A 19,496-nucleotide genomic window follows, 5' to 3' on the forward strand; every position below is an offset into this window, starting at 1 on the left:
TATAGGTTATTGCAAAATATTGAGTGTAGTTCCCTGGGCTATACAATAGATCCTTGTTGGTTATCTATTTTATGTATAGTAGTGTGTATATGTTAATCCCAGACTCCTAATTTATCCCTCCCCCACCCCTTTCCCCTTTGGTAACCATAAGTTTGTTTTCTGTCTGTGGGTCTAGTTCTGTTTTGTATGTAAGTTCATTTGTATCATTTTTTTTTAGATTCCACATATAAGTGATATCATATGATGTTTGTCTTTCTCTGTCTGACTTTATTCACTTAGTATGATAATCTCGAGTTCGATCCATGTCGCTGCAAATGGCATTATTTCATTCTTTTTTACGGTTAATATTCCATTGTATATACATACACACCATGTCTTCTTTATCCATTCATCTGTCGATGGACATTTAGGTTGCTGTCATGTTTTGGCTATTGTAAATAGTGGTGCAGTGAACATTGGGGTGCATGTATCTTTTTGAATTATGGTTTTCTTCGGATATGTGCCTAGGAATGGGATTGTAGGATCATATGGGTGAATTTTTAATTTATCCATAAATACACGTTTTTCTATCTCTGCATCACTTTATATCTTTTCCATCTCCTTGTAACCAAAGTGGTTAATCCAGTGGCAAACTGACAGAAAATAAAAGTGAAGACAACCGCTCAGTTCTAGAACTCCTACAGCAACTTGTAATAACTAAGGTCTCTTTTCTGCTAACGAAATAATTGACTTTTTTCTCACTGCTCCTCAACAGGGTGGTGGCGATTGTCCAGAAATGAGTATTGGAGCTATAAAAATTGCCTTGGAAATTTCTCTTCCTGGTTCTTTCATCTATGTTTTCACTGATGCACGGTCCAAGGATTATCGGCTCACTCATGAGGTGCTGCAGCTTATCCAACAGAAACAGTCACAAGTGAGTAGGAATCAACTCCCCACCACTGAATTTTCCATCTGAACACAGCTGTAAGAAATACAAGAGATTGCCTCCCCTCCCTGACTATACTATGTGTGACAAATGCCAATAATTACAACTATTGATCCATATATATGGACTCCAATATGTATGCGTCATTTAATCTAAACATGTTAAATGGATATGTGATATTTGTATATAGCATATGAATGCCTTGTTTCATAATATGGAGAAGAAATGATTAGGGTTTAATTAAGATGCTTGTTACCATCTTATCCTTATAACTGACAAAAACATAGCCCTGACAGAAAAGGCCTGTATTTCAAATATCACCTCCTGTGTGGAATCTTGTCTGAGTCAGTTACTCATTGTATCAGTTAGCTATTGCTGCATAACAAGCTGTTCTCTCAATGACTTAAAACAATAATCATTTATTTCTCACATGTTTGCAGGTTTCAGTTATGCTAGGCTATGCTTGCTCACTTGTGTATCTGGGCATAGTTTGGGTTTGGCTTATCTAGGTGATCTCTGGGGTGACTTGGCTCTGCCTTGCAGGTTTCTCAGCCTCTTTCTGAGACCAGGAAGCTAGTTTAGGCATGTTCTTCTCATGACCAAGGCAGAAACACTAGAGAGCAAGTGGAAATACCCAAGGCCTCTTGAGTGCAGGCTTAGAACCAGTAGAATGCATATCTATATCTATATATCTTCCACTTGCCTGGTAGTATGTTAATACATAGTAAGTGCTCAATAAATATATATTGATTTCTGAGAACCCTTTAAACTATCTTCTTTTTTCAAAAATCATAGGTGGTATTTGTGCTCACTGGAGATTGTGATGACAGGGGCCATATTGGATATAGAGTCTATGAAGAAATTGCCTCTACAAGTTCTGGTCAAGTGTTCCATCTGGACAAAAAACAAGTTAATGAGGTCAGTTTAATAAAGTGGGTCTACTTTATTACCAGCTACCTTACCAACATCAGTTAGGCAAACCTAATTGTGTCAGTTTTGATTTCAAAAACAAACAAACAAAATTTTCCCCCATTCCCCACAGGTCAGTAAAGTCATTAAAGCAATGTGGAGAAACATAGATTTATCTGGTATTTATCTCTAGACTGTATTATGCTATACTGATAAATTATTTAGATTTAAGCATATATTTATTTAAAATTCATTTAGTGGAACTTGAAAATTTTTGTAGTTGTTGTTGTTTAGTAAGGTCAGTTTGTATTTCTGATGTACAGCTTGTGGATAACTGGTAAAATGAGGCTTGATTTGACTTTTACTTGACTCATTTTACATTTGTTTACTGAAGTAGAATATAAAAATGAGTTATTAAGCCAAATTCTAATGAAGTTTGATCTCTAAGATTAAAAGTAAAAAACTATAACTCAGTAACTATATACTTATCTAAAAATTTTTATGATAATAAAATCTATAACTTATATGCTAAGAAAATCTTGGTACTTTCTAAAGAAGTGTTTGAGATATATTTAATTGTCATGATTATTTCTTTCTTTTTGTTACCTTGCCTTGACCTTACTTGTGATGATAAAATTTTGTTTACTTATTTATTTATTTATTTGGCTCCCACTTAAGTTTCTAGGAACATGCCAGAACAAAGATAAGATTTTACATGGGTATAATTCACATTTGATTTGATGTGGTCAGTGTATCAAAAAAATTCTATATTTTGTTTGTTTGTTTGTTTGTCATTACTGCAATTAGTATTATTTAAAATTTTTCTTAATGAACAATTTTTCAACTATTGATTGAAAGATAACAAGCATGATTGACTGTATATATATATTCACATATACTTAACACATACTCATATATATGTACATATATGTAGATGTATGTGTGTTTATGTTTTCTTTTTTTCCTCTTTCTTTGTGATCTAATATGTGGTAAATATTTAAGTTTCTGATGTGAGCTAAAAATATGGGTTTCTCTTTATAGGACAGGATTTTATATATATATGTATAAATATATATATACATATATATAAAACCTGGAGAATATTATGCTTAGTACAGTAAGACAGAGAAAAACAAATACTGTATATTTTCACTTATATGTGGAATCTAAAAAAATAAAACAAACAGATGTAACAAAACAGAAACAGACTCACAGATACAGAGAACAAATTAGTGGTTACCAGAGGGGAATGGGTGGGGGAGAGGGGCAAAATAGATGAAGGGGTTTAAAAGGTACAAACTACTAAGTATAAAATAAATAAGTTTAAGGATGTAATGGACAGCACAGGGAATATAGTCAATATACAGGTTCTATGAATTTCATGACGAACTTCCTTGTCTTGAAAGAAATGGTTCAGTAGTCCTCTTATAACTAAAGAGTTCCTATTACATCATGGTGGACCTAATAGGACATTGCAAATTTCTAGAATAAACATTTTAGCAAAAATATTTTTTATTAATATGTGATATACAAACCTGGGAGGTTACTCTAGTCCAAACGTTTTTTTTTCTTGCAAAAAACAGCCTTAGAGCGATATATGGCTTGAGTCCATATTGTGTCCACTGTAGTGATCCAGAAATGCCTGGGCGGGTCTGACAACTACTCAACTGCTGAGCCCTTAGCAGTTATTTGAATAAACATCTGCATGAGAATTTGGGAGCCTGGGAAGAGAAGAGTTGGAGCAGAGTGCAGGACTGTCTCAGGAACTGGGTTTCTTGTCCCATCCCATACACTGAGCTTGACCATGACGACCTCACACTGGCCAGAATGGACATCATCAAAAAATCTACAAACAATAAATGCTGGAGAGGGTGTGGAGAAAAGGGAACCCTCTGGCACGGTTGGTGGGAATGTAAATTGATACAGCCACTATGGAGAACAGTATGGAGGTTCCTTAAAAAACTAAAAATAGAACTACCATCTGACCCAGCAATCCCCCTATTGGGCGTGTACCCTGAGAAAACCGTAATTCAAAAAAGACACATGTACCACAATGTTCACTGCAGCACTGTTTACAATAGCCAGGACATGGAAGTAACCTAAATGTCCAACAATAGATAAATGGATAAAGAAGATGTGGTACATATATACAATGGAATATTACTCAGCCATAAAAAGGAACAAAATTAGGTCATTTGTAGAGATGTGGATGGACCTAGAGAGTGTCATACAGAGTGAAGTAAGTCAGAAAGAGAAAAACAAATATCATACATTAACGCATATATGTGGAATCTAGAAAAATAGTACAGATGAACCTACTTGTAGGGCAGGAATAGAGATGTAGATGTAGAGAATGGACATGTGGACATGGGGGGAATGGGAGGGTGAGACGAATTGGAAGATTAGGTTTGACATAAATACACTACCATGTGTAAAATAGATAGCTAGTGAGAATCTGCTGTATGGCACAGGGAGCTCGGCTCAGTGCTCTGTGATGACCTAGATGGGTGGAATGGGGGGTTGGATGGAGGTCCAAGACGAAGGGGATATAGGTATACATATAGCTGATTCACTTCATTGTACAGCAGAAACTAACACAACATTGTAAAGCAATTTTACTCCAATAAAAAAAAAGAAAGGCCACTATTTGGAGTTGCTTTTTAACCTGGAATTATGTAAGACTCTGGGGTACAGTCAGTATCATCAGCACAAAGTAGGGCATAAGTGAGGAAAAGCAACATTCTCTCTTGCATCAATGGGGATCCCATCCGCTTAGGGGGTTGTGAGGCTTTTGGGAGAAGTGGCAGTGGTGTTCAGTGTAGACAGATGGGGCATTGCTGCCAGCAGAGGATACCGTGCCCAGTGGGCAGAGTGGTTCTCAGCAGAAGGTACTAGAGAAGAGGTGAGAAGAGACATGGCCGTGGTCAGCACCTAGAGCATTTGCAAGAACAGTTGCTTGAACCTGCTGTGAGCAGTCAGGCATAACTTGGAAGTTCTCAAAACAAATGGGTAAACTTTTAGGGAGAACCATAGGATTTTTTTAGGAGTTGGGCCATAGAGCTAGAATATAAGCTCGTCTGTCCCATAAATGTAACTCTATATTCATATACTCAGAGAAAATTGATTTATGCAAAATTGAAAATACTGTTGTCGGGACTTCCCTGGTGGTCCAGTGGTTAAGAATCCGCCTGCCAATGCAGGGTACACGGGTTCGAGCCCTGGTCCGGGCAGTTCCCACATGCTGTGGAGCACTTAAGCCCGTGCGCCACACCTACTGAAGCCCACACACCTAGAGCCCGTGCTTTGCAACAAGAGAAGCCACCGCAATGAGAAGCCCGTGCACTGCAACGAAGAGTAGCCCCCGCTCACCGCAACTAGAGAAAGCCCGTGCACAGCAACAAGGACCCAATGCAGCCAAAAATAAAATAAAAATAATAAAAATAAATTAATTAAAAAAAAACACAGAAGCAGTATTGTAACAAATTCAATAAAGACTTGAAAAAGAAAATGGTCCACAGCAAAAAAAAAATCTTTAAAAAAAAAAGAAAAGAAAATACTGTTGTCTTAAATGGAGAATATGAGTCCTACAGAGGTACAGGCTTACTTATTAAACAAATGGGGTAATGCATATTTTTTGTAGTCCTAATAATTCTGACAATTACCAAATAATTTATAGGAACAATTTAAAAAATTTGGTGTGAATTACAGAAAATTTTATAGATATAGATATATAACATAAATTTAACCCACTGTAATCTTAATAGTGTTTTTCTCCCAGATCATCAGCTGATATTTTGATCTTTAACTTTAGCTAGGCAGAAAAGGACTAGCAAAAAGCATTGCTAAAATCGTCCGTTTTTATAAGCTGGAGTTTGATGCCAACAGGGATGGGCTTTAATTCATATGTCAACCGTAGCATTTCCAATCCCCCTTCCAGGTTGTTCAGGAAAGGTCATCTCATGTACTTTGTGCCACTGAGATGCAGGGAAATTTAGCTAAGGGTGTCTTGGAAAAGTTGTCTTCTAGATATTGTCCTGCATGGATGTGAATTCCAGATCTGGTACAGGCATCTTCATACAAGTCTGAAGATGAAACAAATATGAGGGGGAGTAAAGAGCTAAGAAAATCCAGAGCCTTTGGCTTAAGTCAACACGCAGACCATCCTACCTCTAAGCCTCTGAATCAGGGAAGTGATCTTTTTGTTTAAGCCAGTTAGAGTTGAGTATTAAGTTACCTAAAGATAAATGTATTCTAACTGATAAGAATTCTATATTTCTTTGTGACATGGTCTCTGTAAGTCCCAGTTTCCTTGTTTGTAAAATGAGGATAATAGAATTATACACTTCAGGAAGTTGTTATAAGGTTAAATGAGATAATGCATGTAAAATGTTCTACACAGGTCTGATACAGGGTAAGTGCCCAATAAATGTTAACTAGTATTGTTATAATCCTCATAATGTTGTTATTTTGCTTTCAAAGTGGGGAAATTGTGCCATTGTGTTTGTTAGAAACCAGGTGGCTAGTTGTCAGTTGCTGGGAAATAAATTTGAGTGGGAGAGTCCAGGAAAAGGCTGGAGAGATGGTTCTTTTTTGATGTGTGTGAAAAAAGATACTGTGAGGGCTTACTGGAATTGTATGAGTCAATATATTCTTTAAAGCCACCAAAGTAAAAGCTTTTGTTAACAAAAAGCAGAGTGACAGTGTTAAAATTGGATTTGCAAAATTTTTAGCATATAATTGAGCCATTTTTCTTTTCTCATTGTTCCAGATTCTCCTATTATATAAATATTTTAAACTCTAGAGAATATAGATGCTTTAATGATAACTGCACATTTAATAGATTTAAGAACTGTAGTGAAGCCATGCCTGTACTGAGTCCTTTCATTTTACTAGAGCGATTTTTCATCTACTGTTTCTAAAGGAATCTGTAGAGTATTATGCTTTACTCTCTTAACCTAGTTCATCAATTTCCTAACCTAGTGGGATATATTTTGTATCTACTCTCTCTTGAGATAACTTATAGTTTTTTTCTTTCTTCCTGTTCTTTTTTAAAAGAAGATCTAGGTATCTTTCATCTTTTTTTAACATAAAAGAGAAACCAAAGTAAAGAAATCATTTGGCTGAACATCAGGGGCATATAAATCATTGTATGGTATTACAGTTTGGAAATACAAGTTAAGACACATCTAAAGGATGTACTTAAACATTTCACCTTTGAAGATGAAAAGGAACTAAACAGTCTAACTCTTTCATTTCTTTGTAAACGGGGTGATTGTCAATGATCTAATTAATGCTTCCTAGGTTTAAGCAAAGTCCAAGTTTGAAATCTCAAAGTTACCCACAGATGTTATATTCTCGTGTCCAAGAACCTAACACAAAAAAATCCATTATCAAATGGATAATTCACTTGTTCTGAGTTTCCCCATCCTTTCTCTCCACCTCTCCCAACTCACGTCTTCAAACATCTCCCCTTCCAATCCCCCCCAAAAAAACCTCTCCCTGGACATCCCAGACTTGTGGATTGGTTTTATTTCCCACTTCTAAGTAATGCTGGCTAGCTGGCTATGTTATATCAGAAGGAAATTTTATCAAATAAAGAAATAATTGTCAGGAAATTTATATTTTTTGAAAGAGGTCAATGATGATATTTAGAAGTCCCATGAGAATGTATCTTAATGACTACTCTATCATACAACTTGCAGGTCTTTGGTGTAGGACGTTTTAGTTCCAGCGTTCCTTTTTTTTTTTTTTTTAAGTTGTATAGTTTGACATTTTAGATTTATTTATTTATTTTTGGCTGTTTTTGGGTCTTCGTTTCTGTGCGAGGGCTTTCTCTAGTTGCGGCAGGCGGGGGCTACTCTTCATCGCCGTGCGCGGGCCTCTCACTATCGCGGCTTCTCTTGTTGCGGAGCACAGGCTACAGACACGCAGGCTCAGTAGTTGTGGCTCACGGGCCTAGTTGCTCCGCGGCATGTGGGATCTTCCCAGACCAGGGCTCGAACCCGTGTCCCCTGCATTGGCAGGCAGATTCTCAACCACTGTGCCACCAGGGAAGCCCCAGCGTTCCTTTTTAACACCCAATGCTTTCTTCTGGAGTGGTTCCCTGTGCTACTCTGTTTGGCACCGGCATACTCCTCTCGACCGTCATTCTCTGTTAGATGTGAAAGACTCCCACGACTCTTTCCTTTCTTTGGTGATTGCCCTGTGATTAAGAAAATAATACCAGATCAGAATGATTGTGTGCTTGTTATGGCCATTCAACAAGAGATGAATTTTATTTCACTTCATTTCATTTCACTTAATCCTTACCACAGCCTATAAGGAAGACACCATGATCATCACCTTCTTTTCACAGATGAGGGAAATGAAGCATAGGGAGGCAAAGCATCTTGCTCAGGGTTAAACTGCTGCTAGCTGCTAAGTGTCTGAACATAGGGCACGTATGCATGCTTTCTCCTGAGACTGCACCCTTAACCACTGTGAGTCCTGCCTCTGATTTCGTCTTTTGTTTTCATCAGAAGATGCAGTTTTAACAATAAAGTGACACATCAGAGATTCCATCCTCATTCATTTGTTCAGCAGATGTTTGTCTACTTGACGCTAGCTACCACACTAAACACCATGGGAAAGCAAAGACCAACAAGATGCTGTCCTGATTTTCAAGGAGGCTAGAGGAGGAAAGGGGATGTAATTACACTACAGGGTGATAATAGCTGATGGAGACCACCCCAACTCCTTAACCAGCCAGAGACTTCACTCAAGAAGGGCCGTGGGTCTCTTTGAAGACCAGGGCACACACTCTGTTCCTCAGGGTCCTAACTGCTGCCTTGGCCAATGGAGTGAACAGGGGGCATCTAATGCCAGATTCTCTGGTTTTGAATCTTAGCTCCACCACTTACTAGATTCGTGACCCTTAGTTATCTACCTCCTCTGTGCTTCAATTTCTTCATTGATAGATAGGATACATATATACCAACCACATAAGATTAAGCAAATAGGGAAATTTCAGTAGTACCCAGCACATAATAAGCCTTTGAAAACATTTTATGTTTATTTTTTAATATTTTTTTTCAAGTAGCAAAACTGCAAACCCCATTCCCCCCTGTCCTTTCTATCTCTTAACAATAGACTTGGGCATCTGATCTAAATTTACTACCCTCTACCTTGTAAGGGGCTGGAAAGGCACTGAAATGCTGTCTACTTTTCTTTGAATATGTGGCAGGGTGGTAAAAGTCCAGGACATTAGGAATCTCCATTCTAAGTTCTCCTCCCTCCTAGGCAAGACTGTTCCAACCGCTGCTAAAGTCAACATGCTCTGGGAGTTTACCATCAATTTTCCTACAACAGCAAGGAGAGAGGGGAGGTCATCCCAGAATTTTTCTCTAAGAATGATTAAAGAAGCAGGATATCAGTAATCATCTGGGTAGAAAACAGATGGCCCACTCAACAGGGGCAAAAGAGAGTTTACTGAATAGCAGATTACCAAGGTGTGGGTAGGCCTAAGGACAGCCAACAGGGAATGGTGAAGCACTAAGAGTCCAGCAACAATAGAGGAGAGAGCTTGGGCCAGCACCCAGGGAGATCAAGGCTAAGGACCTCTGATAGGCAAACTGCAGGCCTGGAGGACGGAACCAGGGAAATAGATACCCAACTCCTCTTTCTTTATCCCTTTCATTTCACCCAATCTAACTGGAAGCTGGGCCACTGATCTCGGGTGACCTCAGCCTGAAGCGATTTGAAGCAGGATTTCGGTTCCCGGCCGGAGATTGAAGTCAGGCCGCGGCAGTGAGAGAGCTGAATCCTAGCCACTAGACCAGTGACCAGTGACCAGTGACAAGGCCCTGGCCCGTACAGCTTTGCAGAAAATGAATTTCCACAAAGAAACGGAAAGTAGTGAAACAAGTAAAGTGTTTATGAGGAGGAAAAAGAATACCTGTGGCTAGACGCACAGGCGGACTCAGAGAAAGAGTCGCACCCTCTTGGTAGTTTGAATCACTTATATGGGGCATTTCTTCCATGTTTCCTTTGGCCAATCATCTTGCTTTGTCTGGTTCTGAGTCCGTATTTGGTTAATCTCTGGGTCCTCCCAAGTGTGCGCGCGCATCTCTTAGCCAAGGTGGATTCTAGCGAAGAGGCCTATGGGCAGGTTGACATCACTCCCTTTTTGACCTCCAAGGAGCCTCTCTGCACATGTATGGTCGGGAAGGTTTCCTTGACCTCGAGAATGAGAAATACGTGATCTCTGTGGGCAGGGCTCAGCTCCTCCTCCTCTTCATCTTGGAGTATCTGTCCTCAGGGAACAAGCTGCTCAGCCTGGGGCCCATCTATCTCCTGCCTCGAGACCAAGGAGCCCCTAGTGAGGCAGTCCCTAAAGATCAGCATCCCTGGACACAGAGCCTAATGGAGAAGGGCAGAGAACGGATCTGGAGGGGCAAAATGAAAGTATCCAGCACAAGCAGTATTGTGCAGTAAAGACTCCAGGCTCTGGGACCATGGCTCATATCCCAGCCATGTGACATTAGATAAGTTACATAGTTTTTCTGTCTCAGTTTCCTCATCTGAAAATGGGGAGAATGACAGTACCTACCTCATAAGGTTATTGTATTTAGAACATACCAATCAATATTAAATGCTTTTATTTAGTGATACATGTTAGTCAAAACATTCCACCAACATTTGTATAATTTTTCCTAAAACAAAGAAATATATATTTACTGTCCATCTGTGTTGAGATGGCCAAAGGCAGCATGCTGTGATGAGGCCTTAGAATCAGGGAGATCTGGGTTGGAATGACTTCTGTGCCTTTAAATAGTTGGACAACTTTATGTAACTTTATATAACGTCTCTGAGGCTGTTTCTTCATGTGAAAAATGGCATACTAATTAGCTCACAGGATTGTTCTGAAGCTTAAATAAAATAAGGAATACGTATAATAAGCTGAATAGAGTCTCAGGAAAATGGAAATCAGCGAGCCTGGAGGTCCTCTGATGCCAGAGAGGACCTATGGTTTTGCTTTGATTGTAGGTCCTGGATGACCTTATTCTGTGGAGGGCTCAGTGAGCCCCACATTTACAAATAAATACCTAAGGGAGAATGGACTCAGAACTACTACAGACTGTAAGATTCTCAAACATTTACAATTTCCCTGTATTTGTCATGTTTTCTTATTTTCACATTGCAGTAAAGCCATTTAAAGGTAAAGGGTTTAACTCCTTATTTTGGGAATAATAATAACATTGATTATAGTCATAATAATATAGGTCATCCTTATAGAGTGCTTATTTTATTGCAGGCACTATGCCGAGTGCATTCCTTTAATCATCACAGACATATGGGCAATAGATAATGTTTTGAACAATAAATTATGTTATTTTTTGTTTGTTTTTCCCTAAACAAATGGAAACAAAGTACCCATGGCTTCATTTACCCATATTAGTGACCTATAAAACACTAGTAATAATAATAACATGATAAGCAGTCTACAAGAAGCCCCGAGGAGAATAAATCCCACTCTCCTGGGAGTCTTCCTGGAGTCAGCATGTGTAGCTGCAGCTACTGAGAGAGGAGAGGAAAGTAGGCAGAGTCCCTGGGTGTCCTGCATGGTAAGATGAGGGCTCATTGGCTGGGAGTAGTATCCTGGAGCTGAGAAATAGGTCCATGGAGTTCTTCTAGAGGAAGACAGAGCAGATGATCATCTTTCTGTCTGTAACATGAATTGAGACTCTAAGATAAAGAAAACATCTTTATTTTTTTTCCACTAAGGAATTTCCAATGGGAAGGGAAGAGTTGAACTCACTAGATATTTCAGAGGAAGTAACTAAAGCCGAGGAAAATGAAATGACAATCTTGTAACTGATTGGTTCAAAATACCAACAACCTGGCAACAAAAACCCTCATTGATTAGAGATTACTGAATGTATTTCTCTTGCTAGTTTCATGCTCCTTTTCATAGGGGTCAGTATTGATATTAGAAAAACTGTATGGAGGCTGATGTTAACACCGCATACATACCCTGTTCACTTGTAGGCAACTCTGTGAAATAAAAGCAAGCCTAAGTCGGTTTTGATTGTCAGTGTAGCAATATCAATAAAAAATAAAATCTGTAGAATTGTATTGATCGATTTCTAAAAAATCAAGTACTAATTACCTTAATACCAGTGAGAATAGAGTAGCATGTACCAATTTAAAAGCAGCCGTGACTCTGTCCATTCCCACAGCTTCATGGAAATTAAATGCAGTGCATCTCCCCCCGCCAAAAAAAAAAAGAAAAAAAAAGAAAAACTGTAAGCTTTGCTGGAGTACGAATTCAGCACAGCCGCTTCCTGCAATTTTGGCTAAAGGCTACTTGTGACTAGAATTCAGACCAAGAGTTTTCTGTATATGGGCTTAACGATGAGACTCTGAAACTCAGGGTTTTGAACAGTCAGTGCTCTGAAATGAGGTTTCGGCCATTTTGTTTTCCTCTATTTCAAGTGTCACTCCACACATTATTTCAAAAACATAACCTTATTGCTGACCTTGACAATAAGTAGAAATGGGTGTTTCCTCTGAAATTTGAAAATGTATCAGAGACAATTGTAACATCTAGAAAGCTTCAGGAAATGTATGAAAACAAGGCATAAGTGTTTCCACTTATCCCTTCTTTGAATTCACCTAATTAAATGTTGCAAATGAAGTGGAGAGCTTAGACCTCATACTTTAAAATAATACAGATGTCTCTACATCCACAAAAATACCAAAAAAGGAATACGTACCTTAGTTCCAGTGGAATGATTTCTTCCTCTATTACTATGCTAAGATTGACATGTCATGAGTGTGTGCTGGGAACTAATGCTCCTGTAGTTATCACTCCAGGGCACCTGGGAGTGCTTTATAGGTCACCAATATGGTTAAATGAAGCCATGTGCACTTTATGGTTCCATTTGTTTAGAAAAAAACAAAACATAACATAATTTATGGTGTAAAAAACTATTTATTGCTCATAGACCTCTGAGAAAGTGAACAGTTTTTCAAAATGACATTTAAAGTATACATAGTACATAATATTCCTTGCGAGTGGAAAAAAAAAAAGATGACTGTTCTCAATAGAATCTTATTTAGGCAAAATATACCGAGTCAAATAGAGCCCTTCTGCAATGTGAAATAGTGGGGAATAGGGAGTGTTTAAAAGGATACACTCCGTAAAAAAATGGGAATTCCATCTTTCATTTCATGGTTTCATGTACATAGTGGCTCTGGGAACTATTTGAAGTACTAGTTACAAACTGTGGCAGTACATTCTATAAGGGCCGTGGGAGTCATATCCACAAAACAAAACTCACTGCCTATGAAATGTGAGTTTCAGTATGAAAGTGTTCCAAAGACAGTCATGATATTTGACCCCTGGTATTACTTGTCTACAAAACTCAGAAAACAGAATGGATACCACTCACTAAAGCGTCTTTCTAAAATACCAAAAAAGCAAAGAGAAAGGAGAAAAGAAGCTTATATAAATGCCTGAAAAAATATTTCTTCTCTCTTTTTTTTTTTTTTAATAAATTTATTTATTTATTTATGGCTGTGTGGGTCTTCGTTGCTGTGCACGGGCTTTCTTTATTTGCGGTGAGCGGGGGCTACTCTTTGTTGTGGTGCGCGGGCTTCTCATTGTCGTGGCTTCTCTTGCTGCGGAGCACGGGCTCTAGGTGTGCAGGCTTCAGTAGTTGTGGCACGTGGGCTCAGTAGTTGTGGCTTGAGGGCTCTAGAGCTCAGGCTCAGTCGTTGTGGTGCACGGGCTTAGTTGCTCCGTGGCATGTGGGATCTTCCCGGTCCAGGACTCTAACCCGTGTCCCTTGAATTGGCAGGTGGACTCCTAACCACTGCGCCACCAGGGAAGCCCTGAAAAAATATTTTTTAAAGAAAAAAAAAATGTTATTTAAGAGCAAATGTTAGCCAGTAGGTTACATGCATTCAACAGGACCAAAATAAATAGAAAAAGAAATAAACCTGTTTACTTAGCTGACTCTGTTTTGATTAGAAGCTGAAATAATATATTAATTTTGACTATGAGATGTCAGTTTTAACTGAATCAATCAATTACTTGTATAACTAACTCTGGATTTGCAAGAGTCTTAACTATCAAAAAGTTACAGTGTCAGACTCAAAGTCTTTGAAAAATTTATTCACATCTGCACTGACTTGAAAGAAATGATCTTTTATCTCCATTTAGAAGGCTTGGTCTTTATTTTTACTGGAGTTGTGATGGAAACTAAAGGTTTGAGTTGAGAAAAAATATGTCCCAAATGCTTGATATTTAAAAGTGAAATAACTAATTAGCCTTTGAAGTCATTGACCATGATCTCTTGAAGAGTTCCTGCTGGGAACCACAAAGGAACACAAGAAAACATGAAGAAAATCTGCAGTGTTGAAGCAAATAAAATTCTATTGAGGCATTTTCAGAGAGCCTCAACAATTTGGATGTTTCCTTTCATATTTTATCTATTTAAATATTAAAGGTTCATTTTAAAGTTTTTTGTTTAGAGAAGGCATATGTCTGTGGTAAAATAGTAGGCATGATTTCTCTCTCTCTCTCTGCAAACACACACCAGAGTATATCTGATCTTATATTAATTCAGAAAGAACAAGAGAATTAACACATTTAAGAGGTTATATACCTATTGTTTCCAAAAATATTGTATTTGTGTATTGTAAAGTTTTTATATCGTTGTGAAGAAAGCAATTACAGAACAACAAAGATTTACTGTATAACACAGGGAACTATATTCAATATCTTGTAATAACTTATAATGGAAAAGAATCTGAAAAAGAATATATATATATATATTTATATTTATATATATGTTTATATATATAACTGAATCACTATGTTGTATACCTGAAATAACACATTATGAATCAACCATAGTTCAATTAAAAAAATTAATGGAAAAAAAAGAAAGCAATTATCATTTAATCATCCAATCTAGGAATTATTAAAGGCAGCAAGTTTTTTTTTTTTTGGTGAAAATTGAGTGAAATCATGTATCCAGATTATTTTGAAAAGGACCTAATCTTGAATCTTGGGAAGAAGAATTTTGGAATCTTAGTCCTTTCTTTCCCAAAAGGCTTCTGAATGTGTAGGCCAAGTGCTCCATCTGACCAAGAAATCTGTGTGTCCAGGATACCAAAAGTCAGTCTTTTGTTTATCATAGAAGGGGGGAAATAAAAAGGTCTGGCTACTACATATTTTGTCCAGATCAAGAGATACCTACTGCTAGTATTTTCCTTTAATAATGATAATTTAATAATTTGGCCCAAGGTAATTGACTGTTGCTAATCTCTAGACATAGAAGAGTTTATATAATCTTCTAATTTTCTTTTTTTAATACCTATCCAGAAGTCCTGTTATGTAATTACTATTGATCTGAAAGAAAAAAGTCATAACTTGTGGACTAAACGGATTAGATAAATATTATTTTACAGTTGCAAGAAAAGACTTGGTTAGTACCTTTGGCAGAAATAATTGTATCAATTAAAAGTGGCTTAATACCTCTGGAGGAAACATATGAATTTGTTTCTTTTTCTTTTTATAAATTTATTTATTTTATTTATTTACTTTTGGCTGCATTGGGTCTTCGTTGCTGTGCGCAGGCTTTCTCTAGTTGTGGCGAGCCGGGTCTACTCTTTGTTGTGGTGCACGGGCTTCTTATTGCGGTGGCTTCTCTTGTTGCGGAGCATGGGCTCTAGGCGCACAGGCTTCAGTAGTTGTGGTGCATGGGCTCAGTAGTTGTGGCTCGTGGGCTCTAGAGCGCAGGCTCAGTAGTTGTGGCACACGGGCTTAGTTGCTCCGCGGCATGTGGGATCTTCCTGGACCAGGGCTCAAACCCATGTCCCCTGCATTGACAGGCAGATTCTTAACCACTGCGCCAGCAGGGAAGTCCCTGAATTTGTTTCTTTGAAAGGCAGTTTAAAGGATTTCCTGTACAAAGAATGAAGAAAACTCATGATTTTACTTCTAATATTTCTATTTAATAATAAACCAACAGACAACTTTGAAATCAGTAGGCTTATTTAGTGAAGTGGTAAGCAGTTCCATGAAGATATTAGGTTGCAAATGCTATGTAAATGCCAAATATATATCATGATTTATCCTTATTTGCACTTGTTTCAGCATTAATTAGAAAAATTAGTCAGGGGCAATCTAATTTTTGCTTCTATTCTGCCGTAGCAAAGAGGAGATGAAAGAGTTAAGAGTCAAAGTAGAGGAAGTTTTATATAAGAAATTTCCTTATGATCTAGGGTAAATAAATGGAAACAGAGTCCATGCTTCATATATTTTCCAGGTTTCCTTATGCATTCCTGGAATGAACCAACTGTAATAGGGTTATAAAAGCAAAATCTTTGAGAGATGGTATGAGCTACTTTTAGAGCTCCCTTGTAACAGCTTAGACATGATTTGGCTTTGTGGCAAAAATTACAAATAGCTTTTCTCTTTCTTGCTAAAGGCCCCAGAAGAAAACTGTATTTTAAGGTCATTTATCATACAATTTAAACAGCTTTGGTGTGAAGGAAGAGAAAGGAAAAAAATTTTCAAAATCCTTGATTATAATTTTAAATAGGTGCAAATAATTAATTTACTTTTAAAATATCATTGTTGGGATATTTTATCACCTTTAACAATTATGAACTTAGGAAAAAACACATAGTCTCGTTAAACCATTTAAAATTTGAAAATTTCTTCTGGGAATAGGAAGAAAGTCCTCAGCATTAGTGAACCCATTTGTGAACATCTGCCCATTGTTCAAATAATATTTATTAAATTAATATATTAACTCAATAATTTGATAATGAATTTTAAAATTTAATAAATTAATAAAAACAAGTAATTTAAATTATTGTTACTTCAAATGATGTTCATTAACATTTTATATCTGTTAGATTACAGTTTTAAAAATACATTAATCATTTACATATATATGCATATTTCTAGAAAAATTGGAAAGGTCATACCCAAATATGTTGATGGCAATTACGGGACAGGTAATTTTAATATTTTTTTGCTTTATGTGCTTTCTTGATTTTTAAAATAATGAGTCTGTATTATTTTAAAAATAAAAGCAGTGAAGGCATTTTCACTAAAAAAAGAAAATTTCAAATGCACTCCATGTACTTACAGACCAGGTTTATAAACAAGGCTCTATGCTGTGAGCTATGGGGATGCAAGGATGAATCACACATAGACCTAGTGTCTAAAGGTGCCAGATTCTGGAATCTAAGAGGAGAGAGATCAAGTCTTGCTTATCCAAAAGCAAAATCAAGACCCAAACTTCACCTTCTAAATTTTGCTTCTTCGTTCTTCACCAGACTTCTTGAGGGATAGTTACTTCTTTTGTCCCCTCCTACCTATTTATTCTGGCATCTAATTTTCACTCTCTGTACCCAGTTAGAACTGTTCTTTTCATGTAATCCAAGACTGTAGCCTCTGTCCTCATTCTTCTTTGTAAAAGGTGACACTGCTGATCGTTTTTGCTTTTTTGTAACCCTCTTGCCCTGAGCATCCATGATATGATTGATGTTCTTTCCCAGTGGATCTCTGTTCCTTCTCTGTCTCCTTTACTGGTACTTCTTCCTCCTATTATTCTAAGTGTCTGTGTTCCAACCTTGCCTAGCCTCTGAACATACTCTTTCTCTTGATATTTTAATTTAGTCTTTTCTTTCTTTTTCTGTATCACACTTTTCCTTAGTTCATTTAGATCTCTACTTAAATGTGTCTTTCTCCTGAAAGTATTATTTAAAATAACACTCCTCATTTTCTGTTCTAGTTCCCATTATTCTACTTCATTTCTTATAGCATTTCTCTCTGCTAGAATTATATTACATACCCATTGTTTATGCCTAAAATAGTTTTGACTCATAGTGTGTGCTCAATTAATAGTTATTAAATGAATGCTTTGAATGAACAAATCTCACTGATTTTTCTTTTACTCTGTGCAGATGCTAAGTCCACATCTTCAGCCCTGACTGCTTCCCCAGCTCTCGTCCTGTATTCCAACTGCCCTTTGGTCATCTTAACCTGACTCTGCTGCCCACAGCTCTAAGTTAGAATCTCACCATTAGGTATGCTCAGTTTTAGAGCTCCCCTTTGCTCTTGATATTACCACCCTTCTTGCAGTCATCCCAGCCCAGATGGCCTGAGTCATCCTTGACACCTTCCATTCCTTTGCTGTTCACATTCAGTCAGTTATTAAAATTCTTTCCATTCTACTTTCATACTAGCCTTCCCAGTCAGTGCATGCTTTCCTCACCTCATGGCTCATTTAGTCTGTGGCCATGGGTCATTTTTACTTGTCTCTCTGTCATTCTCTTATTTATTTATATCTTCATTCTTTGCTTTATTCACTTCACTCATTTATTCATTCAGCAAACAACGTTGAGGCCTACCCTACTATATGTTAGGCTTTAAGGATTCAATTTTAAGCGAAAATAGATGTAATACACATTTTCATGGTGCAAAATGGTTTTAGAGGGAGCAACTAAGTATAAAGACTGAAGGATTTAGAGACTGTGGTGAGGAAGTAAGATGTCTGGAGCTGCCCTAGTTGATAGCCAGTCCCATGATGTGGCTCTGGGGGTTTGTGGCTGAAATGAAGTGATGATGTGGTTATAGGAGACCAGGAGTCAGCAGGGGACAAGTCATCTGTGTGAATGTGGAAATCACTGTGTTGACAAGGCTTGGGATAGAGAGAAAGACAGCAGGCCAGGTGCCAAAGTCTTCAATAAATGAGGACCATCAGCAACAGAGCAGTAAAGATGGACTGATACAGGTTTCAAAGGAGCAGGGCTTTATTCGGGGTGGGGAAATCAGTAGGGAGGAAAGAGAAAGCTGCCTCAGGTCTCTAAAATGTATGGGCTACAGGAGAATGAACAGCCTTCATTAAAGTTATTGGAGAAGAAACTAGCCTAGGTGACATACTTCCCTTGAGGTTAGGAAGTACCTTGAATTTTTGAATTTTTGGTGAAGACTGGAAGTAAGGGAGTCCATAAGTGACATGGAGTTTTTAGAAATCACAGTGGAAACTTTCGGCTAGAAGGATGAGTGAAAAGTTAATGGGAAGAAAGCGTAGAACAGAATGAGGGTGACAGAACAAAAAGAGACTGATAATTGAAGGGACTTCAATCCTAGAGGATGACTAGGTTTAATGTAGAGTGAGCCATGTGGGTTCAGTTACAATGTATTTCTTCCTATTTTTAATTGAAGTATAGTTGATGTACAGTATTATACAGGTGTACAATATAGTGATTCACAATTTTTAAAGGTTACACTGCATTGACAGTTATTATAAAACATCAACTATATTCCCCATGTTGTACAATGTATTCTTATAGCTTATTTTATACATAATAGTTTGTACCCCTTAATCCCCTCCTCCTATCTTGCCCCTCCCCTGTGCCCTCTCCCTACTGGTAACCACTCTGTTTGTTCTCTACATCTTTGATTCTGCTTCTTTTTTGTTATATTCACTAGTTTATTGTTTTTTTAGATTCCATATAGAAGTGATACTATACAATATTTGTCTTTCTCTGTCTGACTTATGTCACTTAGCATAATATCCTCCAAGTCCATACATGTTGCTGCAAATGGCAAGATTTCATTCTTTTTTATGGCTCAGTAGTTTTCCATTGTGTG

At 37.6% G+C, this 19,496-nt stretch overlaps 1 protein-coding gene across 3 annotated transcripts in view; it reads left to right on the plus strand.

The window, feature by feature from the left end:
• HMCN1 (hemicentin 1) overlaps positions 1-19,496 on the plus strand; it is a 506,773-nt gene that overhangs the window by 133,401 nt on the left and 353,876 nt on the right. For all 3 annotated transcript variants that reach the window (XM_036867831.1, XM_036867840.1, XM_036867846.1), the window contains exons 3-4: positions 755-913; positions 1,721-1,843. In XM_036867831.1, coding sequence (XP_036723726.1) covers positions 755-913; positions 1,721-1,843 — 282 coding nt within the window. The remainder of the gene's footprint in view (positions 1-754; positions 914-1,720; positions 1,844-19,496) is intronic.

This window comes from Balaenoptera musculus, chromosome 1, assembly GCF_009873245.2.
Source record: "Balaenoptera musculus isolate JJ_BM4_2016_0621 chromosome 1, mBalMus1.pri.v3, whole genome shotgun sequence".
Lineage (NCBI taxonomy): Eukaryota > Metazoa > Chordata > Mammalia > Artiodactyla > Balaenopteridae > Balaenoptera > Balaenoptera musculus.